Raw genomic sequence first — 25,469 nt, 5'->3', positions numbered from 1 at the left:
AACAACACTTGTTTCTGATTAAAAAATGGCCTACAGCAGAATCTGACTTCTCTTCTTGATTTACAAAGAGTATAATTTTATTAAAGATAACATTGTGGGGCTATAGTGTTTTGTCTGAGGATTTTGATATTATGCTCTATGGCATTTCACTTGAAGAATGATTTGCTCTTATTATCATTCTCAACCTTGTACTAGCAAAGGTCTTATAAAGATTTGTTTCCTTGACTACCCCATGTCACAGGCTTGAAATGTAATTCCATAGCAGTAAAAGGAAAAAAAAAACTTTGACACTGGTGTATAATTAATAACATATCACAGAAAGAAATCTGTTTAGCAAAGTGCTGTCAAGGTGCTGCTTGTGAAGTAAATGCGTGCTTTACTTTGGAAGTGATTTGTAAAAGATATTCAGGATGATTACTTTTCTTCCTGGTACAAATGAGTACTAGTGTCAGTCTTTAATGTTTCTTCATGAGGGCAAACATACTGAGCAGGGTATGTCAGTTCATACAAATTAGCGCTGACAACTGTAGGGGTTTGCTCCCAATTTGAAATAATGCCAACCTACATGGCATACACCGTGTAAAAGGACATTACAATAAAAACTGCGTACACCTCCACCTCCTGCTGAAGGTCTTGTCATAGTGTCATCTGGAAATATTCCATCTGGAAATATTGAAATTTTCTGTTCAATGCATACTGTGTGTCTAACGTGAACTCAGGGTAAAGGCACCTGTCACCTCTTATTCAGCTTTTTTGGAATGGAAATATAAGCAGCCAATTTAAGTTATAAACAGGGATACTTTATCTAAATTCAGTGAATGCAAACAAAGCTGGCCATAGGCTGGTAAAGGGTCCTGCCATTCCTGGCCTGAGTTCTGCTGAGATGTACTCTTTGATATTTGAATGGAGTATCATTGGACAAGCTGATTGCTCCTGTAAGCAGGAATTAGCTGGCTGCTCATCTTTTTCAAGTGCTCAGGATTTTGCTCCAGGCACTGGATATGTTCTGTAGTACAGACTTTTTTCCCAGTTTACAAGTGTTTTATTTTGCTGACTTAGGACCAGTTCTTTAGGAAACCAGCAGCACTGAGGATCTGCTGTTTATAAATGAACTTAATCAGTTCATTACCTAACCCCATTGACAGCAGGACCAATTTGTTGGAAGACAGAGGGTAGTTTTACTTGCCATCAACTTCCTTGTTTCCTACAGCATTGCAATTATGCTTGAAAAAGGTATCTTCCCTACAAGCTTATTAAGTCTTTCTAAGCTGGCTAGTCACCTTCACAACCTGTGCCCTTTCTACTAGCAGTACAGATGAAGCTGACAAAAGGTGCTTATATTCTTTCCATGTACCTATCATCTCCCACATTTCACATCAGTAGCATGCTTTGCTAGGGTAGGTCCTGCTTGATAATAAAATGCTAAATAAATTATAGCTGGAGGGAATAGAGATGGTGTTGACCGATACTAATTCCCTGAAGTCAATGTAATGGTATCTTCTGAGGCTGTGTTAGTGACAGTAGGTTGAAAGAGGAAATGTTTGTTTCTGGAGGAAAAAAGAGAGAGAAAAAAGTCCATGATTACATACTACATCTATAGTGAGCAAAGAGGATTCTACTCGAGGTACATGCCACTTGTGATAATAAAAAAATCTTATGATGTTGAAGATCCTTCATACCTTTAGTGAGCACAAGGTATGCAATTAGAACATGACAATATACTAATCCATCTTTCTCCAGCCTTCTCTGGATTTTCACTTCAAAAAAGTGATTGTTTTATCTCAATAATTCTTTTTCTCTTTCTTTCTTTCTTTTTCTCTTTCCTTCTTTCTTTCTTTCTCTCTTTCTCTCTTTCTTTCTTTCTTTCTTTCTTTCTTTCTCTCTTTCTTTCTTTCTTTCTCTCTTTCTTTCTTTCTCTCTTTCTTTCTCTCTTTCTTTCTTTCTTTTTCTCTTTCCTTCTTTCTTTCTTTCTCTCTTTCTCTCTTTCTTTCTTTCTTTCTTTCTTTCTTTCTTTCTCTCTTTCTTTCTTTCTTTCTTTCTCTCTTTCTTTCTTTCTCTCTTTCTCTCTTTCTTTCTCTCTTTCTTTCTTTCTTTCTCTCTCTCTCTCTTTCCCTTTCTCTTTCTCTCTTTCTTTCTTTCTCTCTCTTTCTTTCTCCCTTTCTATTCTTTCTCTCTTTCCCTCTCTCCTTCTCTCTCTCTAGGAAGTCCTTTGATATTTGTTGTAGACCATGGATTTGGATAGAGAAGACCTAGGAGTTATTCAGAAATTTTCTCCTAGGCCAAGGCAAGTTGCTATTCTATGCCTTGTTTTCCATATTCACAGATGACACCAGTTTTCATGAAGGAGTTTGAGGTGTGAAATGCCTGCTACAGAAAACCTTTTCAGGCTTGTTCTTGCTTTCCTTTTCATTGTGGTGAGTTGGTAGATAATCACAAAGAACCAAGGCACTTACAAGGAAGGCACAGGTCAAAGATACCCACATCCCACACAGATTTCTGGTTTTTTTCAGCCATTTTGAAAACAGCTTTTTCTATTCCCATCTGGTCAAGATAGTATCCCCCGGGGTTGTCCTGAGAGACAGAGATCAAATCAAGAAGATCAGGATGAAGAAAATGATTGAAAATGTCAGGTATAACAAATGTGTATCAGTGGCCTAAAGGTAAGACACATGTTAAGAAAGAAAGTTCTGTCATCATGCAAGAGAGACAATTTTGGAAGTGAGAAGTGTCCCTTGTCGCTTTACAGCTTCCTTAGGTTGTTCATACTTGTGGAAGATGTCCTACTAAGAGGAAGAGACAGAGCAGAAGAACTGTCCTATGACTTCAGAAAAAAATGGAAACTAGTTTCCAGAAAAGTCTCTCATGATGTCACATTCCTGTAGAGCAATTAGGAAGTGGCTGGTCTGTCTTATGTGTCTCTTGGGAAGAGGATTAGCCTACCAACCATGTAACAATGGGATAACAAAGGGACATGAATCTCTGTTGAGAGAGAGTGAAAGGACTGAGAATGTCTGAAAGCCTGTGTGCTCGTGCTCATGTCCCCAATTATCCAGGAGATTTCATTTATTTGTCTGCAAAACTAATGAAACTACTCAGTCTGAGCCTGTGTAGTTGCTACAAGTAGTAATGTGTGTAGGTCCTATTGCCTATTTGGCAATATTTTTTAACCTGGAAAATGAGTATGAGAAGAGTTAGTGAGAGATGGAGATCTTTAGCACAAAATGCTGGTAAGCATAAAACGTGTAACCTGAAATCCTCCTAGAAATACATTTTTTCAACAGCTATTTTTATAAATTACTTGTTTCTGTGGCATTTACGGTCATTTCCTTCCTTAGAAATGTTGTTTCACAGTTGTTTGGTCCACAAAGCACAGACCTTCTCTGGCTTCTGCCTTAACTAACCAACCAGTATAAATTTCTCTTGAAATTCACAGCTGTCTTCACTGAATGTGAGTAAATGAGCCTGTCAGGTTGAGCTGACTAAACTTTTTTTGTCTTTGGGATGCAAATCCTTTTAAGTATATTTAGGTCATATCTATCTGATTTTCATGGGACATGGGGGAGGGGGAAAAACTTCTTCATGAAGGAAAGAAAATGAAAAAGATATGCTTTAAATCACTGTTCAAAGTCACTGTCAAAGTCATCATGCTCCGTGCAAGAACCTGGAGACGCTGGCCTTCTGTTTCCCTTATGTTTGTGTGAGAAACAGGATTTCTCTCCATTGTTTTAATCTTTTGCTTATGTTTTAAACCATATTGGGGGTGTGACTGGTAGCTGTCATAGGAGTCTCAGGTGCAATTTAGTGACTAGTTCAAATTCCATAGCTATACTGCTGGCAGTTACATGTTTTTAATGCCTGTCTAAAACTGTTCATCAAATTCCTCACCACTTTCCATATTCTTTACCTTTCTGTCCTGGATACCCAGCAATCTACTTCTTTTAAAATAACATTCCCCTGACACAAAGTCTCAGAGCACCGCTCAAAATTGCCCAGCTCATATTTAATTCATGTTTGGATTTCCCCAACTGGAGATGCATAAGTATATATTATGACCAGCAGACTGGAAAACCCCAGATATTCAAGAGCTGGATAAATAACTCTTAATAACATGGAGCATAAAGTACTTGCAGTACCTCTTAGTCCTCCTCCAGCTCATAGGCAGAGGTAGAAACAGGATAAAAATCAGTGCTGTGCTCAGATAGTGCAACATTTCAGACATGATCATCCTTAACACAAATCCCTCTTTACTATTGGTTTATATAATAATTTTTTCCAACTTTATGTCAGAGTCTGCCTTAATGTATATGAAAAATCAGACATAAACATGTAATATTCTAACAATTCTATGATAAAATTTTGCTGTAAATTTTGTAAATTTTTATTGTAAAAATATAGGAGTTTTCATCTTGACAGATGATAAAATGTATAATTCACTGTGTGCAGAGGGCTGGTCTGGCTTTGCAGAGGTGGGAGTCAAAGCTTAATACCATCCAGCAGTCTGTCTGTCAAGCTTTCCAGTTACAAAAGACATATTTTATGGTGTTTCTGGATAATAAGGCCTTCTGAGCTTTTTGCAGCTGGATTCTGAGGTCATGTTTTCAAGAACATTCAAAATGCAGATGGGGGAGGAGACATGGGTGCAATTTTCATTAGCAGTTGAGTTTATTAAGCAGCTATTATTAGGTACCAGTTCTTCCCAAATGTAGATACCATTAAAAGTCTGGCTTATGACATTAAAGGTAAAATTACACAACTGACTGCCTTGAAAGTTCAGAACATTTTTAAAATACATTGCTTAATTCCACTGAAGATCATAAATCGAACTGGATTGAGATCATATAAAGGATTTCTTAACATGTGGTTGGGATGACTTGCATAATCTACTTTTATATGACTTATAATCAAACTGCTGTTTGTGAGCAGTAAGACCACGGCAGAGCATACTCTGAAAAATCAAACATGTGTAAAGAAAAGTGAAGATTGCTGACGACAACTGGAACTAAATATTATAAAAAGTTCTTAATTTGAACAGTCCTGTAATGGAATCACAGTGAGAGGACTCTGCTTAGTCTTTTCCCACATAATAATGGAGAAAAGAGTTGTAAAGATTAATTATTTATGAAGACAGCCTGTATATTCCACTGCTTAACCAGTGCTTATAACACCAAAGAAATCTTCTCCAGCTGAAGACTCTGACTATGGTAAGAACGGGAGTTTTATGAGGACAGAAGAATTTTAATTCTGTGCCACATTTGCCTCTACTGTTTAGCCTTGCCCAGTTTAATGCAACAAGCTCTTTCCCAATTTCAGGATTGTAGTTTTTTAGCTCTTAGCCAAATCAGACACTGTGGTTTATATTTTATATTTATACTTCAAGTTCTGGTGTGACAGAGGTTTCAGTTGGATACCATTTGCTGTGATCAGAAGTGTGCTTTCAAGTAATTTTAAATATTTTATAGATTAGCACCCAAAAGGAAGCAGAGCCTTGAAGAAAAATAACTGCTACGTCAGCTCCTTTTCTGTGACTGCTGATGAATTAATGATTATTCTTTTACATCCCTTAGACTAATAGCAGGCATGAAGGGCTTCAATATTCAGGATACCCACAAATATTAGAAGAGGTGGAGTCCTAGATAAGTTGTGATGAGCTGGGGCCAGTCACTGGGAGAGGGGGAGTTGTGGGTCACTTTCTAATGCAGGGAGTAACTGTCTCCTGGAGCATCCCAGGTTATCTGCAGGCAAGAGGAGCAAGGGATCACTGCCTGGGGGTCTTCTTTACTTGTTCCATTTGAACACATTAAATAGTGAAAACTTGCGTAAGAGTGTGTGTGTGTACATATATATGTGTGTATACAAAGGGAAGGGGAGAGGGGAGAGAGGGAGAAAATAAACACGTGGTTTATATATTTGGATTTGTGTAAAAGTAGAGAAATCAAAGGTGTTTGATTTTAGATTGGCAAATTAGACAAAAGAAAGAAAAAACATATACACACAGCTGTTCCTCTAATGAGGAGAGGGAGAGAGAGGTTTCCAAGAGCCTGGTCCACCATAAGCTGTTGATTAACCAAACCAGCCGTTATTTAATTCAACTTTCTCTGAAGTATTGAGGGTTTTTGGAATGCCCTAAAAATCAAAATGTTTGGCTTATCTAAATCAGATACAGTATTTTTTTCCTCATCTCTTTCTTTTTGATGGAGTTTCCATTTGACGCTTGTTTGGTTTTGTTTTGTGTCTTCAGTTTCAATGTTTCAGAAAGCAAAGCAGTCTGGAGTTAAGTGGTGTACAGAGCCTGGTTGATCTTCTTCAATCCTCTAAAGCTATCTTCAATGACTGTCTTATTAGTGGGATAAAGAAAGGTACAGTGCTCCACGGGACCAGTGTTTGTTCTTTCTGTGCTGTGCTCTGAAATAATTTCTCAAGGATCTAAGTGGATGCTGAAACAGCAGTTTAAAAATTCTTTACTTTGATCTGAAATACCTGAAAAAAACCCATGGATTTTCTGGAGTTCTTCTTTTTATTTTTATTTCATTTACCAGCCTGAATGACTCTACTTTATTAATGTCTTGTAGCACATAGGTAATAAATGTTAGGCTATGATGACGACAAAACCACAAAGTGATTTGTCTAAAAGGAAAAAGTAGCAAGGGAAGAGTGGAGAAAAAAGGCAATAACCCGAGATCAAACGTTATTTATGCTTTTACAGTGTTTATACATATATGTATGGACAAATGTCAGATACAACTGTAACTTTGCCCTGTTGTTACCCACTTGCAAAAGCATCAGTCCCCTATTCATTGTTAGCTATTTAAATGGGCTTCTGAGATAAGAACAATGACATTTTCAAATGTTTGTTTCCCCTTTCTTGTTAAAGGTTGATGTCTGTCCCGTACGTTGCTATAGTCCCTATTTACTCAAAACCCACAATAATCTGTTCCCTCTAATCCAAGCTGCCCATCCATGCAAATGTTACATGAGACTTATCTAAAAGATGGGCTTATCCTAGCATCCTTATCTCTGTGAGTAGATCTGTGAACACACTTCACAATCGTGTATTGTGTGTGCACTGTGCTTGCCTGGGCCGTGTCAGGTCTGGGGCTGCACAGAAGGGGAACTGGGAGTGACTGATTGTACTGAGCCAGGAGAGGAGACAGCAGACCAGGATGCACTCATAGCCTGAATCATAGAATCGTAGAATCAGCCGGGCTGGAAAGGACCCTGAGATCATCAAGTCCAACCCTTGATCCAACACCTCTGTGGTTACCAGACCATGGCACTAAGTGCCACATCCAGTCTCATCTTAAAAACCTCCAGAGACGGAGAATCCACTACTTCCCTGGACAACCCATTCTAATGCCTGATTACCCTCTCTGTAAAGAATTTCTTCCTAATATCCAACCTAAACCTCCCCTGGCACAGCTTAAGACCATGTCCTCTTGTCCTACTGACAGTTGCCTGGGAGAAGAGACCAACCCCCACCTGGCTACAACCTCCTTTCTGAGGATCGTTGGAATTTCAAAACTGTCGTTCTTTCCTCTTTAAACATTATCCTTACATTCCTCTGTAATTTTACTCCTACTAGTGATGTCCCAGCAGCATTAGCAATGAGCCAGGGCACCAAAGGCCTTGCCATTTCTTTTTAACATCTTCAAGCTATTTTGAGTCAGTGGTGCTGTGTCTGGCAAAGTGGAGCCCATAAATGGTGCAGTGTTTTCCTTGCTGGGCTTTAATTGGCCTGTGACAGTGACATTGACATTGCAGTTGCAGACACATGCAGATTGGAAATTAATATACCGAGATTGATAGTTATGACAGCATTTAAAAGTCAGACCATCCAAGCTCTATTAAATCACTTAATAAAAGCTGAGTGAAAGTATCTAAGAAGCATGAGAAAACCTTGGATTACCTTATTTAAATTTGATACTTAATGAAAATATAAATATTTAAAACCCATGAAGTTATTAGCTAAATTAACAAGAATTATTTTAAAGGTACAATTTACTCAGCCAGATCATCAGTCAAGGCAATCTTCATTTAAATTGTTGGAGCTATGTCATCATACACAGCTTGAGCTCTACATCATAATACTGATAAAGTCATATATCTATTTTTAAGTATAATTACATTTAGAGCATGAGGGTTTTTTTTGTGACAGCTACATACATGTTTTTCCTATGACTTAAGAACCATAAAGCCATAATATATTAAAAGAAACCAGTTATGATAACTTACCATTCTGTAAAGTTTATCCTCCAGATCCTGATTAATTCTTTGTAAGGCTAGGTAATTGTTTTGTATCCTAAAACAAAGATGATATCATGTAATTGAATGCATTGTTTTTCATGTTGTTTTTTATCTGTATTTTCACATCAGTACAAAACCTTGGCTTGCATTATTTGAAATCTATTTATTTATCACTCCTGTTGCCAGTCAGTGGTTGCCTTTGAAATGCAATTACCACCTGCTTCCTAAGCAAACTTCTTTCTCATGTTTGCTTACTATATTTAGCAGCAAATTCCATCAGGAAGTGAAAATTTGTTGGCCATTCTGCACTTGCATGCAGCTTAGGAACTTGCACAAGGAAATTGTAGCTTTACATCAGGCTCAGGAATAATATGTTAGAGAGGAAGCTTGAGCTGTAGGCTTAGGCAGCAGAAAAAAAATTGTGGAGGTCTCTTAATAAAAAGAATTGCAGCAGAATCCTCACAACTGTAGCAACATTTGGGCATCAACATCATGACTTAGAAGAGAATATCCCTTCTTTACACCAAAGTTCAAGGGATTGCCTATTCTCCAGACCTAAACACATCTTTCTTTAGGAAATGTATTTAGATACCTTAGATGGGTATTTCTTTTTAGGAATTGAATGGACTGAAAAAATGAGGCTTTCCTGCTTATTCCAGAGCAATACACCAAAGAAAAGTTTCAGCCTGTGCATCTTTAGGCTACTTAGATGTTAATCTTAGTATTGTAATGAATAAGCTGCACAGCCTGTGGGAAAAACATTGCTATTTTGGTAGTAGCTGTGCCTTTCTCCTCACAGAAGGTAAGGAGGGTAGCTCCTTGGTCTTGTTAGTACCCATCATCTCAGCAATATGTATTACAAATGTAAAGCAAATGTTAGAAGCTCAGCTGTGAAAAGTTTGTCTGGATAAATCAGTATGTTTGTACTGATCAATAGGTCAAAGTATTTTCATCAGTGAGCTGATTTTAGGTAATGTGCGAGTGTGTTGGCTGTAAGAGTGAACTCAGACGCAATACACATATACAGCAGAAAGGGACTTCCTCTGAGCGTAGTTTCCGTGGTGATCAGGAAGGGACTGGGATTAAAGAAGTCTCTTGGATTTATCATTTGGTTTGTTAGAATGCCTGTTGAAACTGAAATGAAGATCTGTATTTGAATCATGCCATGGTTGCAAATCAAAGGGTCCAGCCCACCCATTCCTGGTACATGATGCTTCAAGTCTCTCCCAGCTTCTGTTGCCATGGAGATTTTCTTTCCAGTTAAATGATCAGAATTCTCCATTCAGGGCAGGCCAGTGGCTTGCAGTGCCCCTCTTGAGGCGTGAAGAGCTCTGGCTGGGGCTCCCAGCAATACGATAACATCTGCTGCACGGACCTGAGAGGGGATGCCCGTGCCAAGGACATCTGCTCTGTGGATATAAATAATGACATCCCCATGGGTGAAAATCCTCAGGATACCAAGGGTCAGACTTGACTCAGGGCAGCCATTTCCAGCATTCATTGCAAGCCTGGGGGAAGTTTCAATGTTGTCTACGTTTTACAGAGCTGCTGAGCAGAGGCTTCCTCCCTGTGAGGAGGATCTATGGTAAAGAGTGTTTGCTAAGGTGTTGACATAAATGGGCTGAAAATCTGTGAGACTTGCACTGTGAGACTTGGTCATTGCTCACCAGTTCTCATAGTGCCACTGTGTTCGTGTCCAGGTGACTTAAAGGATTGACTGAAGTTTACAATTCTCTGCGTCGTCCATGCTCCTCACAGCATTTACCACTAAAGCTCTCTACAGACATTTATTTTTCAGCTCTAGTTGTATTTGGGATTTTCACAGCTATTTAACTGTCAACGCAACAGAGACAAATCTCAGGGTACTCTGTACCCAGCTTTTCGTGGCACATGAGAAGGCAGAGATGATCTTGATAAACAGTGGAAACAAGGAGGGTTACAATGGCTTTGCCTGCAGCTACTCAGCACAAATATTTTGTTCTGCTGGTAGGGCCGAGTGCTGTGGCGCAGGAAGCAAGAATTTAGAAAAACAAAATAGTGCCTGCTGGCTGAGACGGGAAGTGTCCCAGTATCTTCTCTGTCATGGTCTACATTTTTTGTCTAGTAAAGAAGTTGCACCCAAAAAGCTTCTGGCTCAAGTAGAGGTGGTATAAAAACTGATTTAAACAGTTAACCCCTGCAAGAGATTGCATGGGTTAAAAAGTATCTGCATAAATTCCTGAAAGAAAAGAGGGCAGAAAATTGGTTCAGAGCTTTTCTAGCTTAGGCATCTCTCTAACCCATTCTGCTGTGCAGTGGTGACCTATGTGGACAGCTCAAGGGAGACTCTAAAGGTTCCCTTTCTGTAACTTTGAGACCATGAATAAAAACAATAATTGCTACTTGAATATCGGACTTGTGATGGTGACAATGTGTCACTGGATTTATTCCTCAGCGTCTGTTGTCACTTCTTCTCTTGATATGGATGACTGAAAGGTTGATTACCATTAATATAATTGTTTCTCAATGACAACACTTCCATGCCGAGATGGTGATAGAGGGGTTTTGCAAGAGATTATCACGATCTATTTGTCTGTAACTTCTTTTGCCTTTGCCTATCAAATCTGTTTAGGAGAAAGTAGCCCAGAAACATTATTTCTCTAAGACATTTATTTTGCACTGAAAAAATTGACTGCCTCCCAGTAAAGTCAAATCAAATCTAAAAAAAAATCCACAGTAAGTAGGAAGTTAAGCTTCAAAAAGTGTTTCTATTGAGAACAGTATGCAAAGGTAGTCAAAATAAGCACAAACACGTACACGCATCACAAGCACATACACATGCACATATAAGCAAACCCAAATTGGAAATTCACTGTTCCAAAAGAAGCATCAGCAAATGTAGGTGGCAAGGAGAGAAATGGACCCAGAAATATAGGGAAGGAAGTGTTCAAAGAGGAACAGAGGCAGATCAATCTTTGGGCTAAACTCTAAAATAAAGCAAAGGAGAAATAAAGAGCAGGGGAAATTATTAAAATTTGAAAATGATCAGATGAACAAATGGTAACTTAACCCCGTTTGCAGAAAACAGACACCCAGGTAGCCTGAACGTTGTGAGGTATGAAATACTTCAACATTGTAAATCTGGCTTTGTAAATAAGGTGAAGAGTAGGTCAGCTTCATTACCCTGTGAAACTGCTATAAGGATAAACTCATGTGAGTCAATAACCTATTATCATTTATTGATGGATTTTGTGTTGTTTGTATTATTAGATGTTATGCATGTGACTCGAGGTGCATGTATCTGCACCCGTTAAATGCATGTTTAGACTCTTGATCAAATTAGGGTCTAATGAAAAATATTCTGACTGTGTTAAACATCGTGTCTATGCTTTCTTTACAGAAGCAAATTTCTCCCAGAGTGCAGTTACTTTTGAAGAGTGACTGTTAAAGTAGCAGCTTCTTGTTCAAGAAAACTTTTGTCTCTCTCTCATCACAAGTTACACCAACTTCCATATGAAAACAAGAGAGTTTTCCCCCCAGGGTTTCTGTGACCCCCTTCAGTCTGTGAATTGTCTTGCTTTTGGTGAAACAAAAATGTGTGGGGGCTAATCTCAGTGCTAAATACATGCTGGTATGGGTTTTACCCTATTTCCTGGTAAAAGATAGGGTGGGGACCTCAACAAGTTGTTACCCAGAGTAGGGTCTCAAGAAGGAAACACCATGTGAACTTTGGAGTCCAGAATTAGTTCCAAGATTGGTTTCTGATTTTTTTTTTTTAAATTTCAATTCATAAAAACCATGATAATCATGTCAGATAAGGGACCACTGTGACGTATATGAAAACCCCAATCTCTTTTCAGTCACTTTTCAAAACTGAACTTATGCTTTACAATTAATATTTTCAAACCTACTCAGCACTGTTCTGCTTTTTCTCACACTGGGAAAAAAAGAAAGAGGCTACTTCTAAATGTTTGTAGTGAGGTTGAAAACTTGACAATTGAGCCACGTGAGTCACCTTCTCACTTGGGTGAGAGGGGAGGTCTAGCAGCAAAACAGGTAATTCTGGATAAATTAAGACAAAGAGTTTCAGAAAGGATTAAAAAAGGATGGCCATTCAGCGTCTTTGAAAAAATTTGCACTTTACAGTAATGGAAATTTAATAACAGAAATCTTTTCTAGTATGCAAGTGGGATCTTATTACAGAGGATTTATTTATTTAGGGGGGGTTGAATTTCTCTCCCTGTGCAGTGAATAAAGGAAGAGACACATTATTGAAACTAATTCTACTTCTTTGTTTTTCTCATATTGGTTTTCCTCTGTGACATACTACTGACATGCTGTTGGATGACAGGCTTTTTTTCAGACATTATCGTTCTCCAGGTTGAGAAATCTAGTTGTTCAACTTGCAGTATGCCTTGCCATTCTCAATAGAAACATTTTTAAAGCTCACCTCGTAACATATTTTTGGCTTCCATTATGATATGTCTTCAGGGGAGTAATCACCTGCCTGAAACATAATTTTTAATATAAGTTTTCTTCATAATACGGTACAATGTTCCATTAGAATATTGGAAAGTCAGTTCTGCTAATGTGATGTTTGGGTATGAGTGCTAGACTTTACAGTGAGCACTTGACCTGAGTTTCAAAGGGTGCTTAACTCATTAGAGCCCAGTGAAGTTGATAAGAGACTTCCTACTGACTAGGAAGCCCCTTTGTTTTAACAGAAGTGGGATGGTCAGCCCCTCTGCTGGTTTATGACAGCTTTCTGAATTAATGCTTCAGAAAATAAAAGTACCAGTGTTCCCTGTCCTGGAATGTATCAGAGGAAATTAGATCAAGAATGAAGTTACTTTCAATGGCTCTGCTCTAAGTGAAATGATAGGAAAAATATTGTTAAAAACAAAAAATGTTTCAGAGAATCTCCAGACTGCTCTGGATAGACATGTGTAGATTTCAAAATGCCTGTGTCACCTGCATATTTTAGTCTTGTTTTAAGAAGCATCCCCAGATAGGGAAGCATTTAAGTTATAAGACCACATAGGATGTTTCCTAAATTATGATCTTACAGATTCATTCTGTTTAAAATTTTCATTTGGTGGTTTGGTTGACCCAGTTTATTGCTGTTTTCTGGCTTTGTTTGGTTTGGCTTTTGCCTTCTGCAAGAAATGAAAAATATTTCTTTGTGTATAGCCCTGGAATGATTTGTTCTGAATTTAATTTTGACTCATCCAATGAACTAAATCAAACAGTTCCATTACAACATCAGTTTAGGAAAGTCTCACAAGACATGCAAATACATTCCTGCATAAATGGATAATTCTAGTATCAGAAGTTTTGCAAAAAAATGAAAACATGGATATTAAGAATCACTGATAAATTTAAAGCTAGACTACAGACAATTTTAATCACTGTCAGGAATGTCAGGAGTGCTTGCTTAACATAATTTATCATTAATATTAACTGGATCCCCATTTTGAAACAGCACTGTACCACGGTCACAACAGTTTTAACTAATAGCTTTTCAGTATCATTCCATTCTACTTGAGATTAAAAGAAATTATTTGCTTTAGCATAATGCAAAATGTCTTAATACTATTTGAATTGAACATAATCTCATCTTTGAGTGATGAAGAGCCAAATTCTCTTGTATCAGTGCAATGAAGAGTAACAAAAGAAAATGTGCAAAGTCATTAAAAAAAGATAAATCTGTATATATGCAGTATAAATATATGTATATGTAGTATGTTTATAACCTTTGTATTTGTAACACAATGTGGCACTAATCCACATTCAGGTTTACACATAAACAATGCTATATATGTACCTATATAGGTGCATCACTATTTGCATATTTGCTTTTAGTACAGAGACATCTTACGTATCACTTGTAAATAACTTCATGTGGCATGTAAAATATATTCAGATAAGTGAAATATATATATTAAATATGAAAACATGATATGTAGTCAAAAAATAATAAATTATGCATGTTTGCAACTATGCTTATTTTTACTTACAAATATCTTTAATACAGTCTCTTATAAATTCCTAATAACTGTTTATTTCAAAAAGTTAGTTACTAACCTTCTCAGTTTTTCAGTTACTTTTTCAAGTTCCTCCTGAGCACGTCTCAATTCTATTTCAAGGTACTGACGTGTAGAATCAAACTCCGTTTCAAGCATTTCCAGCTTATGGGTAGTGTACGATAGACGCTTTCGTAATTCCCCCTTCTGTTCTTGCAAAGTACTAGAAAAACAAAGACCACAGCTGTAGAATTTAGCTGCTCCCAAAAAGGCTTTTCATGATCCACCCTTTGACCAGTTCCCTAGAGTATAGGTTGGCATCTAGCCAGAGAAGTGTGCTTCGTAATTTGTTTACTGCACTTTGAAAATCTTCTGGTATAGGCAGTTGACTATCTTCCCATCTGTCCTGTCTAGTGCATTTTTTGCTACTATCTCATTATCCATAATGGAATACTTTGTGAAAGAACCTTCATTAAAATACAAAACATGGTCTAGAGTTTGGTTTCACACAGGAACTTTTCATTTAGAGTTATCTTACTGTACTATGATTGAAGTAGCAGATATCTATAGAGCAGCAACTCTAAATAAACCATGCAAAAATATTTCCTTGCCTAAAGTCCAAATTACAAGTTTGTGGAGGAGGAAAATTTTGTCCTATTTGGTTCCATGTCCACTCCAATCCCTGGCCATATAGATGCTAGAGATATTATTGTTCAGCATTTCATCTGGCAAATGGTAATTAATACAATCACGATTTTAAGGTTATGACTATTTCCCTTTTTTGCCCACTTAGCTGGGAGCCAAGAATTCCCAGACTCAGGTGTAATCCCCAACTTTTCACTGTTCTTTCAGTAAAGAATTTATGCCATGATTTTAAGCTAGCTTTAGTTATACTCTTTGACAAAACAAAGCACTAGGCATAGAATTTGGGGAAAGGAGGTTTTTCACTTTATTGTTTTCTCTATTTTAGAGATGATAGCATAAAGCCAGGCGATCCATGCAAAATTTTTGTCAGGAAGGCCAATATGCCACCTGCATCCAAATCATCATCATGGCTAGGCTTCACAAACGAAGATTTGGGAAAGGCTTTATCCACTTTTGTTACAAGCACGCTGGTGGCTAATAAGGCCAATATGAGATAGACATGCCCAATTGCAAAAGACACAGCAGAAAGACTCCTTAGGTGATATATTCTGCAAGACACGATTCTTTCTGCGTTGTCTTTTCTCCTCGAGAGTGATCCTGCGTGCGTTCTCAGCATCCAAATAGTCCCTCTGGATTTGCAGCAATAAACCTGAGGATCTTTCCCTTGCTTTACTGGAGCTCAGCTGTGCCAGTTCAGGTGAGCCAGTTCTGCACATGCCTCAATTCTTATCTGCACAGTGGACATATTTTTATTCTTGTCTTTAGTTTGTAAGCTCCTCAGTCTTCTAGCACGTGTGTCAGTTGAACAGCAGGATGAGACTCCTGTCAGAGCTGGCACCTCTGGAGGTGACTGTAACTTGGTCCAGGAACTGCAACCTCAATATTGAGTTGATCTCTTGGCTTCAGGTGGAACCTCTGAGGCACAATGGAACTGGAGTCTGCCATCACCTAGAGACAAAGTGCTACCACATGGTGCATTATGAATTGTCTTGCTTTTTTTAATCATATGGTAAAAATAATTCTTCATAAAAAAATGGTGAATGTTGATTTGCTTTGATGTCAAGTGAGTACTGCCATCAGCTTCAATAGAATAATATTTTGGGTCTTTAATTAGACAAGAGGATTGGGAACAACATGTCAGTCTTCAAGAAACACTTATCTGAGCTGTCTGCAGCGTGACTGGCTTCTTCTCTACAAGCTGCAATAGGAGCTCAGTGAGTTAATGCAAAAGCTTTACAATTGTTGCTTGCTTGATCCATGCAGCTCAGAGATGGGAAACAGCCTAATGTTTTGCCAACACAGTGCTCTATTTCAATTGCACATATTGCGTGGTCACAGTTATACTTAGATTACCACTTGTAGTTATATTCCCTTAAAATAATATATTCTGATTCAGACATTTAATGCAGTTACAGTTAATGCAATAATTTAATTTTTATATTTCCCTCGGTGAAATAAACTCCAATATTGTCTAGGGAAATGAGAACCCATGCTGCTCATTTCTACATCTCCTCATTCATGATGTTACCACGTCATACCACTTTTCACTTGCTCTGCTTCTGTCCTGTTGTTCTTGTTACTCATCTGCTCATCTTGGTCAGTTTTTCTTCCTGTAGCCTGGCAACTTGGATTTTCTTCTGTGAAGTGGGAGTTACAGTGCCAAAACTGCTGCTCTAAAAATCTAATCACTAGGATTTGTACAAAAAGTAGACAGCAGGTCCTCCAGCTACGATTCTGGATAACAATGGCCAGGCTGAGGCTGCTGCTCTGTGCTGGGTAAATGCAGTTAATGCAAGTTAGACCAGATTAGGGAAGGTTAGAGCATCCTGCTGCACTGGGAAGTTTTGGACACAGGAAGTTTGATCTTTGGGAGGAAGAGGGGTTGTTGGTATACAAATACAATGGGAATGCCAGGGATGTTTAAGTCAGTAATAGCTAGAGACTGCCTAACAAAAGAGAAAAAAAGGGAGAGTTAATGGCCTCCAATAATTTTGTCTTCTGCTTCCTCCTGCAGGTACTTCTTGCTTTGGGTCTCAGTTTGGTAGGTTTTGGCAGCTTGAAGCTTGTGCTAGAAGGATAAACTTAACTTCAAGCTCAGTCTTCTCTCTTGAAGTTCACTTTGAAGTGTTTGTATTCTTGAATTATTTGCTTTCAGAATAATTCATTCCATTAAAATCAAGCCTATTCTAATGAGCTTTACTGAAACAGTCTACATACATGGGCTCTTCCACATAATGTTTTGGGAGGTAAAGCATAGCTGTAACTTTGTTCAAAATAAGAAAAAAACCCCACTGATTAAGGCATAACTCAGGCAGCTTCAAAGATCAAAGTTATTCTCATCCAGCAAACCATAATTCTTGAAAACCTCTACTCATTTCCACCCAAGCTGGAATGATAGGGTGGCATCCTTAAACCCTCCCAAACCTAGGAGAACCCTTACTCATTGTGTACTTTGAGTCGCATGATCAACAGTAAAATGGCTGATTGCTCTTAAGAGAATGTATAATTTTTAGATAGGAAGAATAACACCTGATTTATGATGAGATTATTTAAGATGCAATAGTAGACACCTAACATTAAGTCATTATTAAAATACAAGTTATTAGACTGAAAGGTAAAAATTTTAGAAGGAAAGAAATCTTGTTCTGATAAGAATATGCTGAATGGCAAAAAACTTATAGTCACTTTTATGGAAGAAAAAAAAAAGAAGAGAGAAAGAAAAGACCCCAACTGGGAAAGCATTAAATCATCTGCTTTAATATCCTTCTTGAGTCAAGCAAGTTCTGAAAAGATAGCTAACTTTAAGCAATATCACAACAAAATTTATGCTCATGAATGGCACAATAGGGAAATTTTCCCAAATCTTAGACTGTAACCATTGAATGGGTATTAATAGCTGTAACACTGAAAGTAGATTTTCCAGGATTCCCAGGATGGTTTTGATTTCTGCATGAATTGAGCCTTATCTAGATACATTACTGGTTTGAGGTAAACCCTATTGTTTTCCCTTGATTTTTGTTCTGTATGAACAAGCACCTAAGAAACAAAGGCAAAGCAAGTGAGAGAAACAGTAGAAAGAACAAGAGCTTGCAATGTATCAGATTCTGTATTTCTAATAGCAGGATCAGAGCTTCAATTTTTGTTTTGTACAAATCTAAGGTATTTCACAAGATATTTGTTTTTTTGCTTTTGTGGGGTTTTTGTTTTTTTGCATTTCTCACTAAACAGATGTTCTTTCTCTGAAAACCTTTCCCTTACCATTAGCTTCCAGTGCTATCACATAATGGCATGCTTGGATTATCATTCCTTATTCTGTCTTGCTTTTTTTTGTTGTTGTTCTAGAAGTCTGAGGTTTTCATGAGGAGGGCTTAATTTTGCTCTGTACCCCTGAAAATTTGGTAGTGGTAATTTAATCAGAATTGAAAAGGGAAAAAAAAAAAGTTGAAATATGGAGTAACAAAGTCAACCATTTAACATTTTCGCTTTTCTCCAAACCAATCAACTCCATAAATTACCTGCATTTTGTTTCTGCTTGTCACATACCAGTTAATTAGAAAAGTTAATTGAGCAATTTTTTAATGCTGCTAAATCACTATATTTTAATTCATAGCTTGTCTTCTATGCATAGTTGGTCCTCACAGCTCTTTATTGATATATATATGTAAAACTAAGAAAAAAGTTGAATGAAAAAAGTACCACCAGGAGAAAGGAGAGGACTTATTAGCAAATAAAAAATACTGTCTGGAAATCTCATAGTGCTATGTCTTAGAAAACACAAATCCTATATTTCATTATCTTTGTGAAACTTGGAGAGCAGGAAAGAGTATGGAATTATGGGACAGGCTCAAAAATGCCGTAGACTATTCCATCTTTAGCATAAGTGGTTCTCTGTTTCTTCAATGTTTTTTAAAGTCCTGCTCCTGTGAAAATCAGTGGTTTGCAAGTCATTAACTACTTTGTTTCATTAAAATATTTCTTTAAAAACAAGAACAGTAAACATAATATTAAATATTTAGACTGGTGAAAGAAAACCTCTCAAGGGAAGCTACTTTAAAGATTATTAAAAACAGGTCTTTAAACTTTCCAATACATTATTTTCACCAATTAGCTCTGTTTATTCTCATATATAAAATAGATATGAAAACATATATTTGCACGGAAATTTGTGACCACAAACATTATCTCAGCCTGCAGATGTCGGTCAGGATTAATCTGTAGTGCTGGCTGGAGAGGATCCAGGCGAACATATTTCCACTGGATTTCAGGCAAAGCTGAGATGCCACATGGTGACAGCCTATTCTGAGGAAGGTGTGCTGGAAAACAAGCAGGTTTTCATTGTACCTGTCTGATCTTCTGCCAGCTCATCTGCCTGGCAGATGGTCTGATGACAAAGGAGTGCTGGCATGCAAAGTTGGGGCCGTTCAGTTGCCTGGAGGCCGGAGGATTTCTGTTACCCTCAGAGGAACAGAATCTGTTACTCTTTGTTAAGCAAAGAGGGTACTCCCTGGATTGTTATTCCATGAGAGTTGATTTCTATGAGTCTGTCCCATCAGTGGAGCATTCCAGAAACCCCACATCTCCACTTCGCTGGTCAAACTGCTTCAGCAACCCTTTCACATCTGCCTGCCACTCCAGGGCTCTGTTTTGAGGGTGGTTCTGCAGTGTTGCTTAAAACCTGAGCAAGTGCATTTTTTTCAACTAGCGAAATTCTCCCTGAATGGACTGATTACATTCCTTCACACAGCTCTTGAAGTGAGTGAAAAAAATATGATTAAAGGCGTTAGGAGGGAAATTAGCAGTGAAAGGAATGCAAAACAAGGGCAAGATAAATGCCTATGTCAAATATACTGAAAAAAAAAAAATCAAATGTTCTCATTTCTGGGTAGTGAAACAGACGTTTTAATGCAGCTGTGAAATCCTAACTAAAACTAATTGTATTTTGTGGGTAAATAGCCTGTCTTGGAAGAAAGAACATGGGAACTGATAGGAACTGGGGGTTGGGGCTCTGAGTCTTGAATCTGGCTTTGCTAAATGTGCCTGCTGTTACACCAGCCAAGAGAGTTAAGGCAACACTGACCTTGCCCACTGCTGGTCATCTCTGACTCCTGTTCTTAGTCAAGTGCAGGCACTATCAGGATGAAATTAATCTGACCTCTTTTAGAAGCCTACTTTTAGATGAGTTGACGCAAATCTGGAAGTACCCATTTCCGATAATTACAAAGGGAATCTAGTCAAGTATCTCAGACGTAGACAACCACATCTCATCAGATAACTCCCCCTCTTCCTGACTCAGTTCTGTGTGTGTGAGATGAGGTAATAGTATTGCCTTTCTTCTTTGCTTAGGTTGCACGGAGGCCCACAAAAACAAACTACAAAATGCTTTTAAAGTGTTTTTCAGATCTGTTTTGTATCTGCGATGTGTCACTTTCTAAAAAAGGACTTCGTAGGATCAGGAATTTGGGTGCACTGAGGAAAATTTAAAAAACGTATTCTGGAACAGAATTTAAAAAATAATTTCTTCTTCTGTTTTTTTATCTAGGGAAAAGTCAAAAACAGTTAGCCCTATACAGGTGCTTTATGTGAAGAAATATAAAGATCAGGAGAGGGTTCTCTGGGAAGGGCCAACTCATATCATGTCAACTTGGACCACTGATGTCACCCATGGTAGGCAGCCAGAGGGGCTGGGGCAGCTTCATGCACTTGCTTTTCTGGAATCATTTTCCCAAAAGTGTAAGTCTGCTGTGGGTCTCTGCAAAGAGATGGGCTGTTTGGCTCAAGGAGTGCAGCCAGCCACATCCCTGGTTTTGTTTCTGATATTTGAATGCAGCTGATCATCACAGAGATGAGGGCCATCAGCCAGGCAGGAGGCAAGGGTCTGGGGGGAGACACTTTTCTGACATGTAGCTCACACCCCAGGGAGCAGCAGGTTGGACACAGAGGTCTCTGGAGACATTCACAGCTGACAGAAATGCCAACAGGTTCTCAGTGCTGCTGCGTTGCTCCTCAATAGAGCTGGACTGCATTTTCAGCTTGATTTTGGGACTACCAAGGAATTTTGGCTTCAGCAGCTTCTGCTGATCCATGTCTGGTAGTCTGGATTACCCAGGACCTTTTATACCAACACAGCTTTGTTGAACGCGCCTCTGGAATAGGTCATGCCAGATCTACACGGTGCCCAAGATGGACATGCTGTGAGAAAGGCACTCAAACCTCAGCTTAAGAGGAATAGCTTTGAGATAACAATTGTGTCATTGAATCTGACCCCTCAACAATGTTTTTTCAAGTTGTAGTTGTTGGGAAATGAAGCCCAAGCATTTTACAAGTGTTTTTTATATTAATGAAAGATTTTTAATGAAGCAGTAATTGGATTTCTATGTTAATCAAGTTTTGATTATGTGTTACATGATCACGGTCACTGTTTCAAAAGGGCAATGCCAAAACTATCTTCCCTGTCTGTAGTTTTTGTGTCTCACCTTACTCTTGTTCCATCTGATTAGGAGGGGGATGGGATCAAATTACAAAGTCGAGATCCAGGGTCTGAGACTCCAACTACAGACTTGAAATTAGTTGTACAGGGAATAGAGATTACATGCTGCAACTCAGACCCAGGGTCCAGTCCACAGTCCCATTGTGCTCTTTATTCAGCAGGTTCCTTTTTCATTAAAGAAATGCTTTGGCAAATGCCTATCCAAGTTCTAGAATATGCATTTTCCTATAAATTCAGGCTCATGCAGACATTTTTCAGCCTACCTATTCTTTTTCAAATTTTCATCAAGCTCTGTTGGGTTAATTTTCATTACAGAACATCCACAGAATTTCTCCATTACTTTCAAAGAAGTTTGTTAAATATTTGAAACTTTGGAACATGAACAGTTTGCCTGTCAAATTGCACGCAGATCTCTCTTTCCTGTAGATATATATACACACATATATAGATAGGTAGCTTTTGGAGGAGGTTTTTTTTGCAAGTATTGAACCATTTGAATTTTCTTTTCAGTACTCATTTTCAAAATAAACAACCTGAAGCTGGGTTTGGGTTGTGAGAAGGAAGGCCTGTACATATGTTTCAGAACAAATGTGTGGGTGATCCAAATCTGGAGCTCAGATAGTTTCCAGATGACTGATGGACACATAAAACAAGTAACAGAGTCCTTTCCTTAGGTTCTAGGCATTCTGGCAGAATTTAAACCAGAGAAGAGGGATCCTTTATGAGAAATATTAAAGACAGTCATTTCGAAGGGAGGTGGGGAAAAAAAAGAGATGTTTAGCAGTTGAAGTCTGAAGTGCTGTGGGATAAATCCTTAGCGTGAAAGTCTATTTGGAGCACCTATAGAGTTGATACAGCTACTTTAAAGCAGGTATATCACTGGATTTTGGAAGGTAGATTTTCTTCACTTTGGACACGAGTACCTCACTCTTTCATAATTCGCACAATTAAAAATTCAGACCCAGCAGGAGACATTATATGGTAAATGAGTCTAAACTGTGCTGGGCTTATGAATTAGAGGTAGAGAAGAGAGATCTCTCTTAAAAAAAACCTTAATTATTTTTTGTGTATATTGAAAGGAGTCAGCATTTCATTGCAGAAGGGGTGACTTCTATAGCAAATATAAGAAGTCCACAGACATATCTGTCCAACAAGGGTATTGAGTATTATCTGTAATATGAGGTGATTAAGATATGAAAATTCAGTTACATGTTGACATGCAAAAATCCCTTAGAGGACCATCTGTCAGCACTGAGTTATCTTAAGTGAATGCCATTATTGTCAGTGGAACGTGACAAGATTTTTAAAATCTACTCATAATAAAGACATACAGGTTTTCCTTTATTTAAACATGCTATCCATAACCTAACACTGAATGGATTAAATAGAAATATCATTAATTAAATTACAACTCTCGTAAATAGATACTAATCTATATTATTTTAAATTTTAGATAATCTATGATTATTTTAAATGAAGTTTGTTCAGCAGGCAGTTGTGATTCCCCCAGTGAACTGAAAAATGCAAAGGGCAAATGATAATGCACTGTGAGAATCCAGACCTGCAATCAGGGAGTGCATTACTGTGCAGAGCACTAAGTAAGCAAGGGCATAGAGTAGCTCTTGGAGGAGGAAGAATGTGGACTTACAAACCAGGATGTGCCCCGTTCACCAGGAGCAGCTGTGCTGGTTACCCCAGCATAGTTCTTGGGGCAGGGCTGCACAGAGACTGAAGAGCTGAGCCAGCTCTCTGAGGACTGATTTAATACCTCTGCTAACTTGATTTGGAATCTTCAAAATACATTTCTGTTTCCTATTAATGAGATAACCGTTTTTGCTTATGAGACACTTCTGAGGTTAAATACCTAAGTATGTGAGAAATTAGTGCAATGTACAGCAAAACAGTCTGTGACCAAATTCAAAGGTGGCTAAAGCAGAGGGAAACAGTGGAAGCAGAAGAAGTAGTTACTACAACCTCTGCCTTCTTCCAGGCTACCTACTACTGCCTCTGTTAGGCTCTCCCTAAAGTCTGTGGAAACTGATTGTTTTCAGCTCTGACTGGTAAAGTGTTGGCATCAGTGGCTTGAATGCAAACTTTTAGGTTCAGTGAGTGATCCTACAGAAGTCTGAATAAGGACTGCTCCTGTTCAATTTGTTTCTCTGTGTTGCTAGAAAATGAAGGGATGGACAGGTGGAAAATATGTATGGAAGAGAAAAAGCAGGCATGCAATTCCAGGAAGAATGAGTTTTCTGACTCATTCTTTAGAGACAGAAAGCGTATATTTATTTTCTTACAATAATAAAGGACTCTGTTCATGTTCATGCCCTACTCCAAATTGTCTGCATTGTCCAAATGCTCCCTAGTGCTCTGGAGCACATCTGAAATAAGTCAGCTGGTGAAGCTGGGAGAGAAGGGAGGTGACTTCTGCCATGGCAAACTTCAGACAGCATTTTCTCCACCCTTCACATAACACTTGAAGAAGGTTCACCTCTGTAAGAGCCATCATTTTCTGGTTTTCCAGAGGCCAATATGTTTGCATAAAATATTTGGCTGGCAGAAATGGCAAGTTACAGTGTGAAGTTGCAGGGTACGAAAGGATAAGAAAAGCAGCAGAAAAGACTGACTGCAACAAATATGTTCTTGCTTTCACAGGCTATCGGGGGGGCTGCCCCAGACAGAAAGTGATTTGAAGTTGTTGAACAGTTGTTGACTGCTTTTTAATGTCTGGCAGAGTCCTACCAGTCTGCATTGCATCTCACTAGGGATTCCAGACTACCAAGAAGTGATAAGAAAGGAGAAAAAAAATAAAGAGTGAGGTATCGAGAAATTGAGGGAACAAAATTAGAGGTAGACTTCAATTTATGATTTAGAAGCCAAAGAGAGCTCTCCAGGTGATCGAGCAAGCTGCCTTTGGTTGCAGTATCGCTCCTTACAGCTTTGAGAGGCCAGCTTCTAGATTGCTTTGGTTTGTAGTCATGGATAAGCACTCCCTCTGGAAATTACTGAAAGCAGCCTACCGCATCAGCTCACAAGCTTATAAAGTTATATTTTAATTGTGTTATTAAACCTTTCTCACTTTTGTTTTTGTCTGTTTACCTCCCTGATTCATCTGGATCAAGCTGTGCTGGAGCAGAAATGTCATTCCTCCCGAATTGTGCTGTTTATTTGTAATGGGAATGTAATGAGTATGGGTGAAGCCCACTGCCCAGGAGCAAGCTGAAATTGATCTTAGTCTTTCTATTAAAGGGCTGAGGTTGGAAGTGCAGTAGGGGAATACTAGAGAAATGTGCTTTGGCAGAAGGAAAAGAGTTTTGTTCCTGTTTCATTTGGTATAAAGCATCCAGACACAGGTTGATGGACAGAGGTTATAATCTCTGCTCTCACCTTAACTATTTCCTTCCTTTCCCAATCCTTTTCTCTTTCCTCTAATTTGAAATTCATCTTTGTCTGGCTTAAGGGACTCATTTTGGTGCATTCGCTTAACACTTCCATCAGAAAAGCTACACTAAGCAGTTGAAAAAATAAAATATACTTTTGGGCTCTAGGACCAGTCAGACAGAGTTGCTACTAGGACTGGGACTGGACTGGGAGAGGAACTGTAGTTGCTACTTTTTTTTTTCCTTTATAAGCAGTGTATATTATGTTATTTGAGTAAATTACTGAATTTTCATTTTAATTACATCTGGTCACAGTTGCCTTCTAATCCTCTTTTGTGACAGAAGTCCTACAAGATAGAAGCTTCTGTTGTATCTCTAACTTGAGTCCACAAGTGCTTGCCTTTAAAAAATGCCCATGCTTGCCAGATATTGTTCCTAAAGAGCATAGGAAATAATAATGTTCTTGCCTAGAGTGAGATGCAGCACCGACCTTTCAGACACCTTTAACAGTTATTGATGCAGTCAGTTTTACCACAGTCTCTGTTCTTTATCATTTGGTTCCCCTCACACAATGTTGTACGACATTATTCAAGGAACGTGGCAGAGAGGTGAACTCTGGGGGCTTTTCTGAAGGCTTTTGGGCACTAGAATAGATCACTGGTTTGTTAGCACAAGCAAACAATTAAAGTAAATAAATTAATAATTTTATTTAATAAA

The 25,469-nt window shown here is 38.3% G+C and overlaps 1 protein-coding gene across 5 annotated transcripts in view; it reads right to left on the bottom strand.

Moving 5' to 3' along the window:
- BEGAIN (brain enriched guanylate kinase associated) overlaps positions 1-25,469 on the bottom strand; it is a 161,392-nt gene that overhangs the window by 46,293 nt on the left and 89,630 nt on the right. For 3 of the 5 annotated variants that reach the window (XM_039381100.1, XM_027730832.2, XM_027730835.2), the window contains 3 exons: positions 14,305-14,466; positions 12,671-12,727; positions 8,230-8,296 (listed from right to left, as the gene is read on the bottom strand). In XM_039381100.1, coding sequence (XP_039237034.1) covers positions 8,230-8,296; positions 12,671-12,727; positions 14,305-14,466 — 286 coding nt within the window. The remainder of the gene's footprint in view (positions 1-8,229; positions 8,297-12,670; positions 12,728-14,304; positions 14,467-25,469) is intronic. The other 2 variants (XM_039381101.1, XM_027730833.2) reach the window with 1 other exon arrangement.

The sequence above is a fragment of the Pipra filicauda genome, unplaced genomic scaffold (assembly GCF_003945595.2).
Source record: "Pipra filicauda isolate LSUMZ 115617 unplaced genomic scaffold, ASM394559v2 scaffold212_size3012638_pilon, whole genome shotgun sequence".
Taxonomy (NCBI): Eukaryota; Metazoa; Chordata; class Aves; order Passeriformes; family Pipridae; genus Pipra; species Pipra filicauda.
This window is presented reverse-complemented; position numbering and strand designations above follow the sequence as displayed.